This window comes from Nelumbo lutea, chromosome 2 (assembly GCF_056320005.1).
Source record: "Nelumbo lutea isolate HS-2025 chromosome 2, American lotus-T2T, whole genome shotgun sequence".
NCBI classification, from domain to species: Eukaryota; Viridiplantae; Streptophyta; class Magnoliopsida; order Proteales; family Nelumbonaceae; genus Nelumbo; species Nelumbo lutea.
This window is the reverse complement of record NC_142685.1, coordinates 55126092-55149760: the sequence shown is the minus strand read 5'-3', so window position 1 is coordinate 55149760 and position 23669 is coordinate 55126092. Positions and strand designations below refer to the sequence as shown.

The 23669-nt window shown below is 35.3% G+C and overlaps 1 protein-coding gene across 3 annotated transcripts; it reads right to left on the bottom strand.

Moving 5' to 3' along the window:
• Positions 1–1792: 1792 nt before the first annotated feature.
• On the bottom strand, positions 1793–22292 carry LOC148870820 (ABC transporter G family member 31-like). Of its 3 annotated transcripts, none has more exons than XM_088969812.1 (24): positions 21857–22292; positions 21440–21560; positions 21197–21285; positions 14679–14763; positions 13030–13192; positions 12590–12666; positions 12360–12504; positions 11884–12185; positions 11475–11756; positions 10853–11169; positions 10603–10763; positions 10417–10520; positions 10120–10276; positions 9966–10031; positions 9400–9530; positions 8986–9318; positions 8609–8899; positions 8441–8524; positions 6641–6774; positions 6273–6500; positions 4301–4472; positions 4109–4196; positions 2515–2681; positions 1793–2378 (listed from the first exon to the last, which is right to left on the bottom strand). In XM_088969812.1, the coding sequence occupies exons 1-24, from the start codon at positions 22180–22182 to the stop codon at positions 2112–2114; spliced, it is 4290 nt and encodes a 1429-aa protein (XP_088825938.1). In that variant the 5' UTR covers positions 22183–22292; the 3' UTR covers positions 1793–2111. The 3 variants fall into 3 exon arrangements, with proteins under 3 accessions (XP_088825938.1, XP_088825939.1, XP_088825940.1); XM_088969813.1 differs by having other exon boundaries at positions 21440–21567; positions 21857–22288; XM_088969814.1 differs by having other exon boundaries at positions 2515–2609; positions 21440–21567; positions 21857–22288.
• Between the last annotated feature and the right edge of the window lie 1377 nt (positions 22293–23669).

The window sequence follows — 23669 nt, the reverse complement described above, 5'->3', positions numbered from 1 at the left end:
ATCCTTGCCAACTCCAACCACGTGCCTCTCTATTAAAGTCCCTGCCCCACCCAAAATTACCCCTATGCCCCTTGTATCTTCCCCTCCATCGTCTTCCTCATTCAAGTGATTCTTTGACTTCTCCTCTTCAACAGAGGAACCATCCTGAAGCTCCAGCCCTGTTTCAGGCTTTTCAAAATTCCTTTCCTTTTGGCACATGCTCTGAAAAAGGTATTATCCTCTCCCTCGGCAATAATTCTTAGGTCGTATTTCTCACTTGTAAAGCCAGAACTAAACAACTTGGAATGGCAGAGACCTCATTGACCTCCACAAAAATTCTCGCAACGTCGATTTTCTCTCAGTTGCTATTCCTTTCATCAACAATCAAGAATTTACTATAGGCATCCCCCATCACTTTGAAGGATACTTCACTCCACGCATGCAGGGGAATTCCAGAGCACCAACCCACATTGCCCTCCTTTTGTCTTCTTGTATGAATATAATATGCATATAAATTTATTTTAGTGTTATATTATAGTATTTATATATAGAATATATAATATAACATAAAATAACATATATACATATGTATACATTATATACAAATACATATATTTAAATATATCATCAGGTTGGGCCAGGCCCAGGCTGATCCTGACTAGGCCCAAGCCAGGAATTTCCAGGTTGGGCTTGTGCAGGCCAGGCTGAAATGATCACTCCTAATGCAAAGCTGAACCGGGTGCAAAATTTGTATCTGGTTCAGATCTGCACTGCAAACAAAGACGGCCTAAGTTGCAAATATTACTCTTGCCTCTAACCCGTGTTACGTGGAACATTCTCCTAAGCAACACTGCAACATGTTGCTTCCCACCATTAGCATAAACCTGCAGAAATCCTTGTACATGTTTCCCTACCTTTCCCTACATTTTCTTTCAAACCAAATGGAGCAGTAGTGATTGTTTTGGTCTTTGTTAATCATCCAAAGGTGGTGATAATGATATTTATTATAGAAGTGTTAAATATACATAGTTTCTTTTATCGTGTACCTTACTCTATTGTGCATTCACATATATGGAATGCTGCATGAGACCCACCTCAAGCATTAAATGCACTCTGCGACCTCATTTCCTTTCACCCTAGAGAGAAACGGGTTCAAACATTATATCTTCAGTGGTTCAGCCTTAAAAGCCATGCTAGAACAAAAATTTTAATATCTTAACCATTGCCACAAGAGCAGCATGATGCCCTTCATTGTTGAAAGTTAAGTACCTTAATGGATTAATTATGAAGTGCCTCACATTTCATCCCGATTGGATTAGTCCAATTGCAAAATTATAACCTTACCTAACCACTGAATTTTGGGTTTTGATAACTAGGATCATTGGAAGACTCAAAATCTGAAGTTTCCATGAATGTCCATTAATATGATGATTCAGCACCCATTCAATCCTGAAAATCTTCCTATAGAGTTATCCCTAGAGGCTCTTGGTTGACTGATTAGAATCATTAAAGAATATATATTTTTTCTTTTTTTTTTTTTTGTGATCAATCTTGATCTGTCATTTTGGGAAATCCAGATTTAGGGATGATGTAGGGCCTCCTATGCCCTTTGTGTCTGGAGTACGTCCAAAATAGTGGTTTACCAATGATTTGGTTAAATGCTCGATCTTTTGTTATTTTGGCTAAATGTTTGGTTTGCAAGTTGCAACCAACTTCACACCACAAGTACATAAAAACAGGGTACATTGATCTTTATCTTTCTTTCTTCTCTATCTTGAAATAACTATATTGCTTTTATGTTGTTAGTTCTATCTGAAAACAGTTCCAATTTAATGCTTCATTTATAATTCAGTTTTGGATAAAATGCTGATTGTTCAGATTCTGAGCAAAACTACAATTGTAATACTTTATAGTGACTTCGAACATTGTCTAGAAGGTTGCCTTCCTCAGCTAACTTTGGTATTGGTAGAGTAGATCATGCCACTGGCAATCTGAATGAAGAACCTCCTGTTAGGTTTCCTCTGATTGCAATCTGTTCTCCTTGTACCATATGACAATCTCAATTTTGATATTGCTAAATTTGGATCCCTTTCTACATTATTTGGCACTAGTTTTCCCTAACTCTGTAATCATCATCTTCTCTGGAAGTTGAGGAATTTGACCGAGAGTGCATAGACAAGAAAGAAGAATATACAGAATCCAAAGAGCACTACTACAGAAACACCAATCATCCCAGAACTGTAGCCTAGACTAACCTCCAGATAATCCTTCACAGACCCCTCAAACCCAGATCCAACAATATGGGTCTCCACATCACCGAGCTGAGAAGTTATGATACCCCGAAGAGTCCAAGCCACAGGACAAATGTAGTAAAACCAGATCCACCATCCTGGAATATTCTGAAAATGCATAAAGCACATGAATGAGAAGTTATAAAATTCTTCCAATTATTTATTTCCCCATAGATGAAATGCAGTGCCAACAGATAAAGCTTGGGGATTGACTCAGTTGCACCAATAAAAAATGGATACTCACTGGTTTTGGGATGAGAAAACCTGAGAGAAGATTCCATAGAGAGAAAAATGCAGAAGAAACAACAGCAGCAAATTGCTGAGAAGGTGTCAGGCCAACTGCCATTATCCCATAGAATGTAAAATAGGTGAACGTGAGGAACATGAACAGAAGGTAAAAGAGAAATTTTCCTGCAAAACATGACACATGCTTGTTGAACCATTACATATAAATCACCACATTACAAGTCTAACCAAAATATGACTAAGAAAGTTTGAGGCAGTGACTTGACAGGTGAAAGATTGGAAAGGATTTATGTTAAATTTGGGTGGATTCTATAGAAATCTCTCTTATTCTTTTCCTCTAGGTTGCTTATTGGAAAACTATAAAACAGGACAAATGGAAAAACAAAAAGATGTTTTCATGATCTTAGACATCTAAAGGGCTAAAGAATCAAATGACTTGATAGTTAGTTACCTATTATCCTCCATTATTTAAAGGAAAGAATATTGGGTTCGACTATGATATCAGAAAGATATGATGTCTGAAAAATTTTTGACCAATCAACTGGTATCATAAACGTGGTAGCCAATCAGGTGTTATTTATGAAAATTCATGGGTGGGTTTTGATTGGTCAAAACTCTTCCAATACCATGTCTTTCTCGCATCATAGATTTTCCCAAGAATATCACTTGTACTTAGGTTGCACTTTACAAGTCATTAAAGTAACCAGTGCAAATTGATTGTAGATTTTAAGTGTAAATAGGGAGGAAAATGTAATAGTGAAGCCTGGGCCAACAAATTTGGTAAATTCAAGGCAAGTTACTTGATGATGCATATTTTGTGTTTTAAAATTTGACACCATTACTTCAGCAAGAACAGTTATCACTGCACTGCTATGCCCCTAAAGGAAAGATGTGTAAACCTATCTCTCTCAAACTCAACATTAAAACAGATCTGTGATCTTTTCCTCAAGTGTGCGTGGATATGAATGTGTTTCAACTTACTTGAAGATGCAAATTTTGTGTTTTAAAATTTTGACACCATTACTTAGTTGCAGCAAGAAGACTTCTCACTGCATTTCTATTTTCACAAAAGAAAGATGTGTCTAAACCCATCTCTCTCAAAACTCAACATTAGAACGGATTTTTTATCTTTTCCTCAAGTGTGTGTGCACATGCATGTGCATACCAAATAAACCCTACATATTTCTTCACACATAAGTTGATCACAATACCAAATAAACCCACCAAGTGCAAGATTTTTACTTTTGGAGTAGCGAGTGAAGTTAAAAAAAAAAAAAAATCTTGAAACACATAAAAAAGGAAGGAGAAGAATTAAGTGGAACCATAACATCTCCAATGGATAAAATAATGATCCTTCAAGAGTTTTGCAAAACAATTCTATGAAGTCTTCCATGGAGGAATGTTTTGGAACTCGGGGAAACAATTATTTGTCATTCATTCATGATTTATCTTCAAAATTATTTGGCCTCTTGAGTCAAAATTTAATACAATCCTTGAAAATAATATGATGTGAAAGGAACATAAGAAGGATTTGTAAAGAGATGAACGGGCAAGCTTTGGATTCCATATGGCATAAGGGTATCAAGTATTACCTATTGTCCTTTCAAAATTGATCATGAAGTATGTTGTAACACCAAATAATATTGTCTGCATGGCAATGTAAGGTAATTCTACAAGACCCTGTTGATGAAACATATAAATATACATATATACAAATCACAAATTATTCCAAACTTAGGGAAGAAAAAAGAAAACAAAACTTCATCCAATCTTAACACTCCTACCTGTGCTGCTGCATAAGGTAATGGTGAGTACATTCCAGCTGCTTTTTCTCTATAAAAAACTGTTCTCTCAATAGAAACTACCGGTTGTACTGAAGAAGCATTTTTTACTCCAAGAAACAAGCAGGAGGCATAAAGAGCTCCCATCACCACAAATAAGTCTTGTGTTGTGCCCCTGCAAAATATTTATAAAGTTCTGGTTAATAACACTGATGGCCTTTTTTAACTCTACATTCCAAAGAACCAAGAAAAAGAAGGAAGCCATGTTTATGCAATTCTCTCTACATGGCCAATTATACTATTCTGGCCAATCATTTGCCCACCTCTTATGCTTTTAAAGGTGAATATCCTGTTCTCCCTTTTCTAAACTCAACCAGAAAATAGTCCATAGATCATGTCCTAATGTTATATTTGCAATCTAGACAGCATATCATTTTGTTTCTTCTCTCTTCCTAGTTCCTAAAGTTATAAGCTATAATTTCTTTTTTGTATATTTTTACTTATTTATTTATAAATATATAATATAATTTATATATTGAATATATAGTATAAAATAATTGAACCTGGATTTTAATGGAAACGAATAGGTTAAATCTGCATCCAAAATCCAATTATTAATTGGATGCAGATTATAAAATCCAAATCTGATCCAAATATGTAAATGGGTCATCTGAATCCAAAATAATTGAAAAAGATGTTGGATTGGGTTTCAAGACGTTCAAAGTCCACTGACAGCCCAAAAAAAGGATATGCCACAGTACTTCTGGCCTTTAACGTAAACCTATATGGATACTCTCTTATCTTTCCTATATATGCCACAGTACTATTCCTTCTTTATAATTATAAGGGATAATTACTTATACATACCATATTCCTTTACCAAACTACTTAAATATATCCTTTAGTTTGAAAAACTAATTATGCGTGTGGCCCCACATGACATCAACGGGCCCTTCATTTATAAAATGTTTAGAGCCGTATATATATATATATATATATATATATATATAATGAAAACACCATTCATCTTCTTCAAAACCGAAACCCTAGAGCTTGTTGATTTGGATGACTTTGGGCTGCAAAACTGCGGTTCATAGGTTTCTCAGTTTATTTGCTCTCAAATTGCACTGGAGAAGGTTCACAGTGGTCTTGGCATCAAAGACTCTTCTAATTTGAACTCAGTTATAAACTTATAACTAAACTAGCATGGAGAAATTTTAAGAAACAAAACAGTTTCCTCTCTCATGTATTTTTATAAAAATATGATGGGAGAAATTTTCTTGAGTTTGATGCTTGAAATGGCGACTCCTAGTGCTAGAAAGATCACCCAAGGTATTCAAATATTAAGGAATGGTATCCAGAGTATTGTGGGTAGAGGATAAAGGCATTTTTGGACTTCAACTTCTTCTCTTAATTATAATGGTTAAATGGTTAACAAGGCTATATAAGTAGTTTTTCAAACTACAAGGCATATTTAAGTAGTTTCCTAAAAGTACAGGGTATATAAATAATTATCCTTAATTATAATCATGCTAATCCAATACAAGAATTACGCCAAAGAGCAAGAAACAGTTAACATCTCATCAATGACCAGGTTGAATGGTTAACAAGGCATATAATCACGCAGTTGATAGATGGCTAATTTTTAAGTTTTTAAAATAAATGACCAGGTTTCAAGTCTTGGGCTCAAATCTTGTCATTACCATTTTGAAGTTATTATTAATGTTGTGACCTAGGTGGGTGGTTTCATAAAACCAAGCCTGGTTCACCACATTCTTGGTTAAACTAGCCGGTCATCCGATTTTTCATTTACAACAGTTTTTAGGGTATGACCAAACTAGCTAGGGGCCGTTCATGGTTTAACTGGTCCAACTGGCCAATCCGCGTGTTTTCTAAACAATGCATCTCATAACACGATAAGAATGATTAAAAAAATTATCCATCAAAGATAAATGAAAAGGAAGAAAGGAATCACCTTTTTGAACCAATATTCCAAAACACTGAACCGATTATGAACGCACACATTATAGTGAAGAATAACCGCACAACATTGTATTGGGGACTTCTCCAATATACAAGAAATTGTTTCCAAAAGCAAATCCGAAACTGTGTTATGCTATCTTGTGAATATGTAGAAGAAAACTTCAAGGGCTCAGAGTCAATGGCTGGAATACTCAAATGCTCAATTAATGCTTCCACTTCCCTAAGTAAAAAGTTCAAATCATAATGTTAATGCAAGTATCATACAATATAAGAATAAGCAAATAAATGAGGAACCATTTAACAACCATTTTCAAAAAAAAAAAAAAAGAAAACAAATCAAACAATATTGACCACTGTTACCTGTATTGATTAGAATTCCTGTATATGTTTGCAAAGTCTTGCCCAATTCTTTGCTCAGCCGCTGGTGTAGTGATCTCAAGGATCCAAGTTGCAGGATTATAACCATCGGGAATGGGAGGGACTCCATGAAGTCCCTGTGCAAAGAAATGAAATATGAGGCTGAATCACTCTTCCTTGGACAAAGCAACTGAATAAGTTGCCCCCTCAAAATTATAAATAATGATTTTTATCACTACATCCATAGGATAGTAAGAAGCGAGAGAAATATACGTTTAAAAGAAGCCAAGCTTACAGAAACTTATCAAAAAATTTGTTTTCTATTAATCAATTGTTTAATACTATATTGAAGCTTGATAAAAAAATAATACAACTACTTGAAATTTGAAAAAACAAAAATATTTCTTACTTACATGAAAATGAATTTATTTACAAAAATTTGGCGGTGCAATAACGACTACTATGAGGATTAGATGGCAAGGGAAAATGAAACCATCAGTCATAAGATTTTTATGTGATAACATATCAGAGAAAACAAAGTATAAAAGAAATTCCTTCACAAGAGAAACGTTTGGGGTAGTGGACTCACCCACAAAATAGGTGAACAACAATCCAATAGTAGTCTAAGTTCATTTAGCATTTAGACAATTTATGTGGATCACTTCCAAAACCTTTACTCCATCTGACTGCGTTTGGAGAACCCACTTCAATCGAGGGAAGTGAGGATCTTAATGCAGGAGTTCTCCATGGATTAACAGAAGTGCCATCACATTTTTCTTAGGTGCACTGGTGCAGTTTGATAACAGTTGAATCAGCTGAACTGAATAGCTTAAAACTGTCTTTTATGGAATAAGTCATTGAGGGGGCAAGCTCCTAAATGGATGTTTCAGCCATTAAGGAGTTTTGCCCAGCACTTAATGGTGTCCACTAAAAGACAAAGCAATGAGCACTCAGTTCAACCAATTCAGCTGTTATCAAAGAGATCCATATTGGAGTTCACCTAATAAATGGAACTGAAAAGCCCAAGAGATGCTTTCGTACATCAAAAACCAAAGGTTTACACTAAATTTGGTTTTACATCAACCTGGCTCAAAACCGAAATTTCAGAAAATTTTCAAAGTCTGCTTAGAATTTCAAGAAAAACTAATAAATATAAATAAATAAATAGTATATATATAGATATATAGTTCAAATAACCAATTAGACTCCTATTTTATATCATTTTTTGTTATGCTCCATATATTTCGTTATGGCCACTCCTGAAAATAGAACGAAATCTCAATATTTATAAGATTTCATGGAAACTTGAATCCTTGGTTGAAAGGAAATCCTAAACTAAGGGTGAATTAACTAATACTTTCTCATATTCAAATACAAATTTAGCACAAATGTATTGAGTGCCAAATCTGGCTTACATGTTTTTGGTTCAAAAGATATGATCATATAATAGAGTGGAATGGCAAAATCACATTTGTCTAACCGACCTGATATAGTTTGTAACTTGGGGCTGGGCTTTGTTGAGCTGAGTTGGGTAGTGTTTATCACGAACACATAAATTTAGATGAATAAACAACTGCATTTTATCCAAGTTCTTTGATAAGTAAGAGTCTTTGTTACCAGAAGTTGGAGAAGAGAACCCAAGATAGTAAATTTATGCAAGTTCTTTGCATAACTGCAACTCTAAATGGGACAATTTATTTTTATTTCTTCAATTTGAAGTGAAATTCATAACTGTTCTCCACAATGTTTGAATTGAGAAGGTAAATGGCACACAAGTGACTATATCAATCAACTCAATGGTACCTGAAAGTAGTTTATCATAATTTGTGAGTGTTCTCCAAGCTTCCCTCCATATATAACTTGACCCCCACGTTTCATAAGAAGTAGCTGCACCACAATCACAAGAATTATATGTAAGTTATGGTTTGAAGGAGTACTTTGGATGAAAAACAAAGAAAACTTCTCAACCACCTCATCAAATGCTTCGAATATATCAATACTAGGTTGATGTATTGTGCAAACTACTGTTCTTCCAGTATCAACAGTATTACGAACAGTACGCATCACAATAGCCGCTGCTCGTGCATCTAATCCAGATGTAGGTTCATCCATGAAAATAATGGAAGGATTTGCAACAAGCTCCACTGCTATTGTTAGGCGTTTTCTTTGTTCAGTTGATAGGCCACTGGTCCCAGGCAAACCAACCAAAGCATGCCTTAGAGTATCAAGCTCTACTAATGTCATAACTTCTTCAACAAACACCTACAATAGATAATAATGGATTAAATTAAGAAAAAAAAACTGAAAGAAGCATATAATTTAGATGTTTACTCTTCTTAGACACTAACACGCCTGCTTTCTCTGCTGACATCTTTTGGAAGGCGAAGAGATGAAGAAAACAAAAGGGATTCCTCAATTGTAACTCGTGGAGAATGAATATCATTCTGTTCAACATATCCTGCAATTCTGGAAAAAGTACTTTTCTCTTTTGGGTACCCTGATATCCTAATATCCCCCTCTATATATCCACCAGTTTTTCTGCCTGCAAGCACATCCATCAATGTGGTTTTCCCTGCTCCACTTGTACCAACTAATGCAGTAAGAACACTAGGGGAGAATACTCCACTGACATTTGACAATAGTTGCAACTTCTTTTCTGGGATCCCTTTTGAACTCATTTCCTAAGAAAAAAAAAAGAAAAAAAAAATTACTAAAATGTGCACTAGAAAAAAAAAGAAAATAAAGCTACTACACAAAATTACCTTAGGCATGTTGACAAAGTAATTAACATTATGAAATGTCATTGATAGTGGTTGAAATGGAAGGGTCATTCCCCTCCTTGGAGTTCTACTTTCAGAAGATAAGGACTCTGAATCAGATATCGGACTTCTCGCTGCAAAAACCAGGTTGTTGTTAATGTAAGAATGATAAACTAGACACGTATTGGCAAATCACATGTGTATGAAAAAATCCAATGAGAAAATAGATGCACTGAAGTAAGGGTCCTTTTGGTTTACAGATAGAATTTGAATCAGAATCGGAATGGTCTATTCCCACAGTTTGTTTGGTTCAAACATGAATGGGGATGGGAATTAGAATCAGATGGAATGGGATTTCATTACCAAGGGAGGGGGAGGGAATGGCCATTCCCTCAAATGGGGGAATGCCATTCCACCAGGAATGGGAGTGAGATTCCGATTCTGTCCAACCAAAAAGTTGGAATCAAAATAATCCATTCTCTTCCCCATTCTAGATCCCTATCCCCGCAAACCAAACGAGGCCTAAATTTGGAATATATTGGTGAAAGTTTTAAAGAATGTACACTGACCATGATCATTATTTGAATCATCTTCTCTGCAATCCAATGCAAACACAGCCTGGGCTTTTCTCAGAGCTGTAATAAAGAACCACATACCATTACTGGAAGAAAAAGTGACAATTAAACTATAGCTCCATAAAACATGAAGTCCTTGCAGACTTACAGTTAAGGTAAGCCAAGGAAAGGGTCACCAAACTATTGAAGGCCACTGCATAAGCCAACATAACCCCAATACCAAGCCAATACCAGTAATTAGCACTGGGTAGAGCATGTGAATGGAGAACATTATATCCAACTGTAGTGTTTCCATATGTAGATCGCTGCCAAGTAAGAATGTTAACGGCACTTGTAAGTCTTATTCAACAGTTGTCCAAATGATTAAGTACTTGGGAGATATGCCAAATATATAAAGCACAAAGATCTAACCAAATTGCTAGTGTATAAGTCCTAAAGAGCATACTTCCATCCATCTTGTAGCTGAAAATTCATTGACTGAAATTGCACGCTGCCCATATGATAATGGTGACAACCAGAAAGCCCAAATCCACCATGGCTTAATCATTGCTGGAATATAAAGCACTCAATCATTAAGGAAAGCTTCAGTAAATTGTTGTTCAACTTATGAAATCAAATTAATTAAACCAACCTTTTGGAAGGAGAAATCCTCCCAATAAGAATACAAGTAGTAGGGAAGCACTTCCAAATGTATTAGCAATGATGATATCCCGTGAAATAGCAGCCATCATGCCAAAGAGGCCGAGTGCCATTTGATGTACTGAAAAGAAAGTGAGCATGAAGCCGAAAAACCTAATAACAATTGAGAGTTGATAAGTACCAAAACTTTCAAAACAAAATGCAGCAACAAGAATGTTAAACTTGGCAAAAAAAAAAGTTACCTTCCAACACTAGGAGCAAAACCAACAGTATAATATACAACACAAGACCACACAACAGCTTCCAGGATTGAGTAGGGTATACGCAATATCCAACTAGGAATGGACCAAGCCCAAGCAGGATGGAAGAAATTATCTCTTTGCTTAAAGAAAACTGGCAATCGGGATATCATAATTGGTAACTCCGAAAATCCATTGGATAGCAAATGCACCAGACCAAAATACAAACAAGAAAGGTAAAGGTTCCCATTTGTTTCATCTGTAGGATGTAATCTTGTTCGTAGAAAAATTGTACATGTAACAAATCCAACAAATGCAACCTGTGAAAATACGTAAATGCTGTTATAAACACCCTGACAAGAAGTGGCCTAAAAGTGCATTTTTTTCCTTGATATGCTAAATGTTATTGATATGCAAGCATTTAATACGAAAAGATGAAATAGTTACTAAAGAACAGAAAGGATTATCGTCCTTGCTCAGGAACCGGTGCTTGTCTAGGTCTTTCCACTCATGACCCCTTTTATCCTTATTTTCCTTCTTTTATTAATGCATTTATTTGATTACGTATTGATAAAAAAAAAAAGGAAAATGGGTGATAGCAATTCCTTGGGAAAGTACAGCATACTTGGCATGTTCTGAATATATACAGGAACCGGTGCCTGCTAATCAACAGAAGTTCCCGTGTGAAGCATGTCTTAAAGAGTTCCCACTTTGGTACAGCATACTTTGTCTTGGCAAGAGCTGAAGGATGACTCTTCCTTTTATCATATGGAACTGAAAGATTGGACTCCACAGACCTTCCAAACTCAGAGTTTCCGAATGCATCTGCAATTTTTGAAACAGAGAGAAACACATATGGTTTCGAAGGATCGGCCCAATACTGTGCTTGATCCTTTCTGGAGGTAACCTGGATATAAGATAGATCCATTCGGGCAGAGAGGCCTTAGATCATAGAAACAGGCTAAAATATTGACCATAAAGAATAATACCTCTTGAAGAAAAAAAAAAGTACTCTTGAAGAAAAAAAAAAGTACCTCTTGAAGAAAATCAGCAACCCCCTTACGAGGTGGCAAATTAAAGCCTAATGATTGAAAGAAATCTAATGCTTGTGCTCGAGGACCTTGATAAACTATCTGTCCTTCAGATAATAGTATTAAGTCATCAAACAAATCAAACGTCTCGGGAGCTGGCTGAAGGAGGGTCATCAAAACAGTACCCTCCATTTGGTGAACAAAATTACGTATGCATTTTACAATTTGGTATGTTGTAGAACTATCAAGTCCAGTAGATATTTCATCCATAAACAGGGTTTTCCTTGGTCCAACAACCATTTCTCCTGAAATTAGATGACAACATAAGAATAATAATTTAACATAAATATTCTTGAACAAAAAAAGAAAGGTTGTGTGGAATTGAGCATGACTTTCAGGTCATTGGTTCTGTAGTTGACGGTCAAGCAGAATTTATTGGCTTTCAGTAGAATGATGTATGATAGATGATAATTTTTTACCAGTAGTAACTCTCTTTCTTTGACCACCTGAGACACCTCTGAGCATGTCATTACCGACTAGTGTTTCTGCACATATATCCAGACCAAGGACTTTCAAGATGTAATCCGTTGAAAGACTATGCTTCTTTCCCCCAACAGATGATGCCTATTTTCAATTAAATTTCAGAAAATTTGAGAATGATTAAAAAAGGAATAGATAAGAGCTTCAAGAGGAAGGATTAGATAGGAACCTTCATAAATGCATCAATTTCTGGACTTGGACGTATATTCTTTTCCTTCTCCAGTCTGACCAAATCTTCCAAGTATCCTACAGTTTTTAGTGATGAAACAACCAGTAAGACTTAGCACTGAAAATCATACTTCTGACACAACTCGTTAAAGTACTCATGATCATTAGTAGCGAGTTTTAACCAATCACATATTAGCTTCCTAAGTAACATGTCTACAAATATTCTTATAAGAAAACCACAGTAGCTCTTTTCAATAAATCATCATATCTAGCAACAAAAAGTATGGAAAGAAAGTTGGGATTTGAGAACACAAATCCAAGGTAAGACTTCCTTACGTTGAACTCACTCCATATTCTCTTTTGCAACCAAATTCACTAGAACTTCTAGAAAGTGTATTATCTTTCAACATAATAATATGTGATGGAAAGTAATAAGCAAACCTGCGAAGCCTTCGCTTGCACCTTGACATCTCGCAGCAAAATCTAAAGTTTCCCGGACAGTTAGCTCTGCAATATGGTTATCCGTTTGGCTTATGTAGGCAGAAGTTCTTTGTACGCAAAATTCATTAAGCATATGTCCGTTGTATGTAATGTTGCCGCTTTTCTGAGGGGGGAGGGTTGGGTAGGGGAGAGGAAGACCTGATGAGTCAATAAAAACTTATAGAATACTCTTGCATGTATACAAATATCTATCTCCTGAACTTTTCAGGGAAACGCAAATGAAGATGAAAGATCAACTAATATCTTTATGAATGGAGAAAAGTTAAAAAAACCATTGATCTTTATCTACTCTATCTTGTGTGAGGGTGTTTTGATTGGTCATCAAAAGGCTCTTCCGGTACCTTGTCTTTCCGGTATGACCGCAATTCTGTGTAAATTAACACTCGGTTTGATATGGCATTCCAATTTCCAATTCATCAGTGCTGATATAACTGACTACCTACTCAGTTACACGCTCAAATGAAACTTAGCAAATGATGGTGGCTCAGTCCATCAAGTCCTGAACCGTTAGAGTGGACCCACTTGGAGGGGGTGTTAGGTAATGGTATTCTGTTTTTGAAAACAAAAACACAAACGGATACATCAGCCAAAATATACCCCGCAAAATAGGTATGGTTGAACGGTCCACCAAGTATCACGATCAACCAATTGATGGTGGTTCAATTGGTAAATTCTCTTGCTAGTTGCATTGAAGATTTAGGGATCAAATCCCGTTATCACAAAATGTTTCCACATCTATACCCACGGAACACCATCACAATGTATTGATAACATCTCGTATGAATGAAAAGGGAGAAATATTACTAATCAACAACTGTAATGTTCTGTGGGTAGAGATGTGGGAACAACTTGTGAGTAGCAGATTCGAGCCCACCAAGGAGGGGTTAAGGGTATTGGGATGGGTTGTCCCTGACTCCCCAGATGTATAGTCTCATTACAATCTGGATCTCTTACCCACAAGAACCTTACCCACACCTATCCATGACACTATAACCGTACATCAGGAACATATCCCATGCATGATAACATACAAGTAGAGGAAATATTCCCCAAATGTGGCTGTGATGTCATGTGAGTACATGTGGGTAAGAGAATGGAACTGGTATCAGGAGGGAAAAGAAAGTGTACAGCAATCAAAGCCATGAAACCAAACTAACATGTGAACAAGTTTAGCCACGTTTGCAAGGTGCCAACTGATTGGTTGGGGGATGGGCTGCCCTGTTGTGTAGCCCATAAAGTAAGAAAAGTTCAGTCAGGGTTTGAAAATGCAACCAATGTTGATTCTCATGGTTTTTAAAATCGACTCAGAGACTGAATCGGTCAGGCGTCCAGTTACCAAGTCGAACGGTTCGAGTCGAAAAAACGGGCAAAACCATTCAAACGGTTAACCACCCAGGTCAGCGGTTTGCTGACCAAAATCAACGGTTTTTTGAAAAATCCCATTTTTGGGGAAAAACGAAACCAGTTACTTGACCGGTTCCCAGTTTTTCCAGTCCGGCCATCTGGTCCGGTCCAGCTTTGAAAACCATGTTGATTCCCATGAATGCAAATTATGCATGCAAATATTAAAGATGGGAAAATGCACTAACCGTTAAGCCATGTTCGAACTTCCCAGCGAGAGCTCGAAGCAAGGTAGATTTTCCCGAACCAGGAGAGCCCAAAAGCAATGTCATCCTTACAAAAGAGAACAATAAATGTAAGGCTCCATTTGAGAAGAGTGTAAATAGAATGCAAATACAAATATATAAAGTGCATTCTGGTCCATACAAAAACAAAATTGGTTTAGTTTTGCATTGATAAATTTACTTTCTTAGTTGCAATGGGTGTAAATATAAATCTTGAGACTGGAAAATACCCTTTTAACATTAATCACATACCAATTTACTTTCTTAGTTGTAATGGGTGTAAATATAAATCTTGAGACTGGAAAATACCTTTTTAACATTAATCACTTTGAGTGAAAAAGTATGTGTCCATTTTCGTATTCAAATTTTGCTCTCATTTTGAATGCAAACATATCTTGAAATTTCATTTTGAAGACACAAATGCGTTTTTGTCAAACACTAGCAAAACTGAACCAGAGTGCATATATGCATCGAACCAGCATTTGCACTCTTCCCAAATGGAGTTGAAGTGGTTTTGTTTTCATAAATGAAAACAACTGCTACGTTAGATTGGCTGGAAGGGACAATGGTTGAGTGTTTATGTTTTTTTTTTTTTTGTAATAGTATTACTTTATTTTAGATTCAGTATTATTCCGATAATTATATTTAATTTGAATTTTTATTTAATTTTAATAATTAAATCATGTTTAGTTTGTAATTTAAAAATCCTTATAGTGACTCTTTTATTTAAATTAGAAAATTAAATTACAAAGATTAATATGACCCCACATCCTTTTGAATGAATACTTTTTTTTTCTATGAATAGCCATGTCTCTAAAATTAACTCTTTTTCTAAGAATAGAGCCAACTATTCTCACTTTTTATAAGAGTGGGTAGATACATATTTAGGGAAAAAAGCTTCTGCTTGAAAATGGGAAGTACCCATATATTAGACACTATTTCTTTAAAAGATAGAGTCCCATGTGTTTGAGGGACACGTTCTTTAGTTTGAAGCTTTTCCTTTAATATAAATGTATACTAGAGAATGACCCTCGTACTAAGTACAAGATGGTTATATCTAAGTATCATTTTTTTGTGATAATATTTTTTTTGAGATTCACTATTTGTCCAAATTTAATTTGAATTTCTTATTTAACTTAAATGATTAATGCAGATTTAACTTATAATTTTAAAAGTCTTTATAATGTTTTATTTGAATTAAGAAATTGAATTACAAATATTAATATGGGTCCAACAAATGGTGTGGATTTATAGGTAACCTACAATTAACTTGAAATGGATACTTTTTTTATGGATTGCCATGTATCTAAAGTTATCACTATTCTCACTTTTTCCAAGAGTGGATAAACACGTTTAAGTAAGAAAGCTTATATGCAAGAGTGGAGAATGCCCACTTCTTAGATTCTATTTCTTAAAAAAATGTAGAATGCCCTGTATATGAAGGAGAAGCTCTCTAGTTTGGTGGATTTCCTTTAATACATACATACATAATTTCATTCTATATATGACACTTTTCGTAATACTTAATCAATTTCAGAGCTGATATCTTGGAATATGTACCCATTTCCTTTAATTTTGAAAAGCATTTGAAGGAAAGAAAATCCGAGTTGACAAAAATTTTATCAAGTAGCCATCCTATTTGAAAACCACATTCATTTATATTGATCACCCAGTCCAAATATCTGCTTCATGAAGAGCAAACCAAACTTAGTTCCAGTAATACCACACATACCTGACATAGAGGAACACACTCTCTTTTGAAATACTGGTCCATTTCCATATAAAGGCATTCGGGAAATTGTCTTCCCTAAGGTTGTGTTTGGTTTAAAGGAAAAAGTAAGGAAAGGAAGGGCTTGGTCCATTTCCCTACCTTTTCCTTCAATCCAAACATAGCCTAAGTGTAAATAGTGTGTGAATTATGTCATTTGATCAGATTCCATAACCAAAAGTAAACTGAATATAGTCCTCCAACAATGGTCACTCAACAAGACCCCCCCTTTCAATTAATGTTATGTATCTTTATTCTTCTTAATATAAAATATTTTTATTAAAAATAAAAAAAAAAGTGAGATCCCTCTTTTCTCTTCATCCTCCTCCTAACCCCCTTCCTCTTAAGGAGGCGTAAGCCTCCTTGTGTTCGAAAGGTTTACATCTCTTGTGTTTTGAACTACACCTCACGCCTCTAGGTACTGGAGCGCCTCACATCACACCTCCGTGTTTTAAAACATTACTTTGAATACCCTGTCCATTTAAGAGCTCTTATTGACCAATAGATTTCCCTGTGAGCAACCAACACCCACTAGAGGTCTAAGAAACTCTATGGACCAATTCTCCAAATTATAGAATCCCACCCCATTGAGAACTAAACATGTTCCATAAGCAAAACATAATTTCCCCTTTGGGAACCGAATTTACACATAACACAACTTTCCCTTTAGGAACCAAATTGGTACACAATGCAACTTTCCCTTGGGAACCAAATTAGTACACAGTACATCTTCCCTTTTGAGAATAAAATTGGCATATAAACCAACCAAAGATTCATCTTCAATTGTATAGTAACAAATATAAATGCAAAACCACAAACAATAAACAAATCCAATCACTTCTACTGACCAAATGTATCCAAGGATATAAAAAAACCAAACAAATCGAGAAATCACTAAACTTGTCAAATGTACAATGAGAATTCAATCAACGTGCAGCCTATATAACTCCCACTAATTTAATCACTATCACTAACTACAAATATTCCATAAGGTTTAAACATAAAAAATAATCCATTTAATAAGTTTAAAAGTAGTAGGGAAAAACTAATTAAACAGGTTCACAACTAATGTTCTAGCAGAACCAATAAATTACTTCAATCACCCTTGGGGTTTTTATAGACTTTAATAAGTTCCTAGCCTTAAACTCTCTAAGACAAAATCCTGAATAATTGATAATTCCATTTTATTGGCTTCATGCCAATTTTTATACCTTTGCATGTTGTTTTCATTTTACATCAGCGGGCTGAGCTAGTTCATCAAAGGTAAGCATATATCATATTCCTCAGCCCCAATAAATATGTCTAATTTATATACCTTTTATAACTAACATGATTCATCCAAAACCAAATGGGCTTGATTGAGGACTGAACAAGCCCACGACATAAAAAACCGTCACCTAAACAAGGCATGCAATATCCATGTATTTCTCTACATTTACTTATTTGGGCATAAAAGCTCAGATATACTTCACTTTCTTGTCTTCCAATTCCAAATAGAAATCGGCCACCTTTGGGTTAACCTCTCATAAATGAAAATGCAATGCAACCCAATAGATAGTAATGGGGCCACCTTTGGGTTAACCTCTCATAAATGAAAATGCAAATGGCAAGCCCAATACATAGTAATCGGCCACCTTTGGGTTAACCTCTCATAATGAAAATGAAAATTGCAACCCAATAAATAGTACTGGGGGCCACCTTTGGGTTAACCTCTCATAAATGAAAATGCAAATGGCAAAAACCCAATAAATAGTAATCGGCCACCTTTGGGTTAACCTCTATAAATGAAAATGCAAATTGCAACCCAATAAAGTTTCCGTTTAAGGAAAAATGCTGAACACTTCATTATCATCTTTCAAGTTTCCAAACACTTTAGCGTAAAGTTACCCATCCAATGTCCCAACGTTCTAACTCAGTTGTAACCAAATTATCAATCCATTTCTCATGGATAAAATCCCAGAAAATAATTGTATCCTATGAGTGGATGGAATTGTTCAAAACAAAACAGTTTAAGAGAAATCACACTAGGAAACTAAGAAAAAGTATAACAATCGAGAAAATAGCAACATAATATGAAATTGTATGTCAAATCGTTCTAAGGAAACAATTAAAAGATGATATATTGGTGAAGCAGTGCCTAAATTAACTTAAAAACCATGAAGTTTTGTCAAAAGGTAGCCTATAAAGTTAAAAAACTACATGAAGAAAACTGGGGTCTAAACTAGGGGTGAGCATGAGTTGGTGGTTCGGTTTGGTTCCAAGGAAAAACCAGCTGGAAGCAAAACCTACCTTGCCAAGATTGGTTCTACCTTTCTACAAAATCTAACTACAAGATAGTTGAACCCACAACCCATAAAACAGCTATAAGTTCAACTAATCTACTGTGGACCTTGAGTTAAAACAAAAGATCAGATTATCCATTGGATCGTATCGTCTTCGAGTTTATCTTGGAAGACTGGGCATTCGGAATGGAAAAAATTAAATAAAAGGTTCTTCCATCAACGTGAATAGCCTTTTACCAAAACAAACATGACTAGTTGTTACATATTTCCTGTCCATTTTACAACATTAATGAACTTTTTTATTAGAAAGCATTTAATGAAACATGGGACCCAAACTATGCCTTAATTTGATATGGGGAGGGTGAACGTGGCCAGTTCAAATTGCCATATCTGTATATTTGAAACCTGGTAACGCCAACCATGCTAACCATAGTGCAAGTCATACCATGTGTAAGAACTGAAATGGCTGTGGGTGAACTTAAATAAGTAAATAGCCCCATATTTAATTTGATATTTTAAAAATTCAGGAAACAAAAAAACATAAAATTCTAAAGGGGTCAGAAAGCAATATGAGGAACTTGATGTGGTCATGCGGATAACTGCATTTTAGAATACGGTACTAGTAGGGGTCCTATGCAATGCATGAAAAAACTCGATTTCCAATATGATGACCAAAGGGATTAAAAGGAAATGAAAACCTTTGCCCTAAGAAAAATAATTGAAGATATCATAAATTAATGTAAGCCAACAATAGTGTATTTCAAATTTCAAATTTATTATTTTTTGTTATTTATGATTTTTATTGTTAATTTTTTACTATTTACAAAGTTAGCTTTAGTCATTATTTTTTGTTATTTATTATTTTATAAATAACATTTTTATTGTATTAATTAAATAATATTGATTGTTTTTTATGATTTATTACTTAGTACTTAGTATTTAGTAATTAAGTTGTTAATTTAATAGTTAATAGTATATAAATTTTAATAATTAATTCTAGAATTTATTAATAAAAACTTGTCACTCATTAAGAAAAGTGAAACTTTACTTAAAATTAAAAATACATATAATCATAGCAAACAAGTATGTATTGCTCATTTGCGAACTTGTGGTTGTTAAAACTTAAAATCAAGTGACCAAGGTTTGACTCTTGTTATAGCTAAAATTTGAAGTTTTTACACTAACAAAACAAAATTAATGATAGGGAATCATTAATTAAAGGAATTAATAAGAGAATTTGAATTAGGCACTAAAATTCAAATTTAAATTTAAATTTGCCTTGGAGTAACTGGCTAATTAATAAAAGAGCAATTAGACTTAAATAAATGACATTAATGAGAAGTTTGGTATTAAATATGGATTAATGATACATATCAATTGTATAAGATTGTTTCGGGCCTATATCGACCGATACAGATCCGAAACAACCCAATACGAACTCGTATTGGCCGATACATGTGAAAAGAAATGGAACGAAAGATTTATACATGTTCCACGTATCGGGTTCTTGTCGAAATGATACGTATCGGCCAATACGAACGAATAGGTTGCAATATTTTAAACCTTGCTTTTTTATTAATTATTTTTAGTTCATTAATTGTAATTATTTTCAAATGGATTTTAATAATTTAATAAAATAAATGGATTGTATAATATTTAAATAATTTTATTATTTTTAAATGAAATTTAAATGGTCGTAAGGAGATTCTCAATGTCGGAATTAAATCCCAAATCCCACCTTAAACACACTTAAATAGGTTAACGATGGAAGAGGGGATATGATTTTAAATAATCTGTCACTCTCTCACTTTGAAAAAGTAAATGCCTTGAGACATTTTTTAAATTCTCTCTCTCTCAATGAGGGAAGAGGGAGATTTGCATTGGGCATTGAAAAACGAAATGCATTTTGGAGCATTGTTTGAAAAATGAAACGCATTTAGGAGCATTGTTAAATGCTTTCTCTCTCTCTCTCAATGAAGGGAGATGAGCAGTGGACATTGAAAAAACAAATGCCTTTTTTGGGACATTGCTAAATGCTCTCTCTCTCTCTCTAATGTTGGAAAGGAAGATGAGCCAAATACTAATTCCTCCTCATAATGGTTCGTAAACCCACTTGTAGCCCTGCATTTGCCAACATCTCCTCATCAATGACAACATACAAATATGCACGGGAGATGCTCCCAATATATGCGTGCTGTTCACATGAGCCCAGCCCATCATTGAACATCAATGTGACATAATTTATAATAAATGCATGTGTCTAATTTACGCGGATTTTATTCATGAAAAAACCAAAAAAAGAAAAAAATAGAGGCATACTGCAGAGAGGAAATACTACATTCCTACCCACTCTATCCGCCGTGAATTGGAAGCCGAAAGTGTAACCCTAACTGAAACTCAAAAACCTCTAATTAATAATTTATGGTTTATACCTTCCGGGCTTCACACAACCACTGATGTTAGCTAAGATGTTGAGCGTGTGCCTTTTGGGACGAAATATCCTCAAACTATTCAGCAATTGCTGCACTAGTTTACAATTACGAATGATCATCATAGAATTTCAACAAAAAAAAAAAAAAAAAACGATAATCAGAGATTTTTATAATAAGAATGATAATCTTATTCTTACCAAAAAAAAGCAAAGAATGATAATCAAAGAATATCGCATCTCATACCTCGACTGCGTCACGGGTATAGTTCACCAATGTGGGCAATGCTCTTGTGCCGGTTTGTACATGGGCCGAGATATGCAGGTTCTCGAATCTGACTTCTACCTTCGGGACCTCCAAACCGACTCTGTTTTCTAGAATCATGTCAGTCCAGAATTATTAGACTTTTAGTAAGTCTTGATTTAGAGCAGCAGTTTGGAGCGGTTCTTTCTCTCTCATACACACACAGATTCGCCAGAGTATCACAACTCAAATAAAAGGAATTTAAAAATTGCAAAAAGAGTATAAGATGGTTGATAGAAACATCAGAGAAACCAGAGAAATGAAAACAGAGAAGTCGTCAAAGATCAGTAGAGATGATTGATAAAAGAGTATGAGATTCACGAGAAAATTAACAGAGATGTTCTCTCTGGATGACGGTACCTTTCAAGACGTTCTTTAACTGCGGATAAGAGCTTATAGTTATCTTGCTCGTCCGTCGCGAAAGCATTCTTGACGACGAGCTCACGACCGAAACGGTTGAGTTTCCTGACATCGATAGTCTCCGGCTTCGCTTCTCCTCCATCAGTACCCGAAGAAGCGTTCTTCAAGATTGCGAAGTTCATTCTTTTCCGAGACGGCAACTTCTCGATTGCAGCCCAGAGAAGTTCTTCTTCATCTTGTACAAGCGAATCAGACTGCCACGAGAAGGACGCGCTTCTACTGTCGATTTCGATATCGAAATACTCACATCGATTGGACACCGCCATGAAATAATCACCGTTGGAAGATGTATCTTTCTCTCTCCCGAAAACCAGAGAGAGGTTAGGGAGTCCTCTTGAATTGACAGAGAACGAACTCTTTGTGATTTAATGCAATTAAACGAAGGCTGACACCTTCTATTTATAAACCAGAGTTACAACCTGTTACGTGATTAACTCGTCATTTTGCATTAAAAAGAAGTGAAAAAGAGCTCGTTTTCTTTTACCGATACCAAGAAGCTGTTTAAACTAAGCCGTTCGTTAGGTGACGTGAAAGCCTTTCAGTGTGGAGAAGTACCGGCCTAGACACAATCACAAGAAACCATCCGACCTAAAAGCTTAATCATTTTAAGTTAAAAAGCTGTCTGGTGAAGTCATCGCTCAAAACACTTTTATTCTCTAACAACAAGGTGCAGGTCGGTAAGTCTTTTTGGGAAGAGATTCCAGCAACCCAGATTGCCAAAAGACGTACTCAACTCGAGGTCTCTGAAGATAAAGACCAATGTGGTAAGCAACCTGGTCTATTGGGCTTTCAAAAATGCATTTAGAAGCTATTGGCACGTAGAAAGACGACAAAACTTACATTTCAAGCTTATTGAAATTCGGTGTTTTCAGCCATTTTGTATCTTTTCTTGCACCTGTCTTCTTAACTTTCCATCTTTTTTTTGATTACCAAATGAAAAAATATTGATTTTTGGTCTTTTGAATTTGCCAAAGCCCAAAAGACCATTCGAAAAAACAAACAAGTGATAGCCTCCCGTAACACTTGACATTCCCCGTTTACCTTCCCTTGTCAAACTTGAGCCTTAAAAGTTTTGCAATGAGATCTCTTAGGCTTGGAAGGGTGCAAATACAAATATATATTGTGTAAATATAAGGTTTAGACAAGTTTTGCATTTTATTGTATTCTTCCCGAGCCTTAAACTTTTTTGTTAGCTTTACCTTTTCTCCTCTAAGTGCTTTACCACATCTGTAGTTTCATTGAATAGGTATTTATGCAAATGTAAGGGAACATTTGACACAGTATGAATGCAAGTGCAAGAAAAGTGGAGAAAAAGTGTAGGTGTAATTGCATATTGAACAATGGCCTCGAAATTAAGGCCTGATTTCCTCCTTATAGAATGGTCCTCATAGCACCGGTGCATTGGAAACATCTTCTCATGAATTAAAACTTATAAATATGGGAGATGTTCTCAATGTGCAACTGCAACGTGCCATGAGATAAGTGTGAGGACCATTAGGAGGAAATCCCTTGAAATTTTTGATAGTTGCTAAAACTTCCCCATTCAATTCCCCCAAGCTTTTTGACACCGTAGCATCTACTACACCCCTTCTGCTAGATTGAGATTAGAAACCTAATAAAAAACGATTTAAAATACTGAATTTACCCTTAGATGAATTCAAGGTTCAAAGTATCGATATGTATCAACCCGCATCGGCCGATACGTATCATTCCGGGACCCTTCCGGTACGCCCCAACTGTGGGTGTATTGGGG

Excerpts from the sequence above, each read along its gene's own strand:
- LOC148870820 (XM_088969812.1), bottom strand. The coding sequence starts at position 22,182 with ATGGCGGTGTCCAATCGATGTGAGTATTTCGATATCGAAATCGACAGT. Across the intron at positions 21,561-21,856 it reads GTTAAAGAACGTCTTGAAAG|AGTCGGTTTGGAGGTCCCGA; the intron begins GTACCGTCATCC and ends TCTAGAAAACAG. Across the intron at positions 2,379-2,514 it reads GTTTTCTCATCCCAAAACCA|AATATTCCAGGATGGTGGAT; the intron begins GTGAGTATCCAT and ends ATGCATTTTCAG.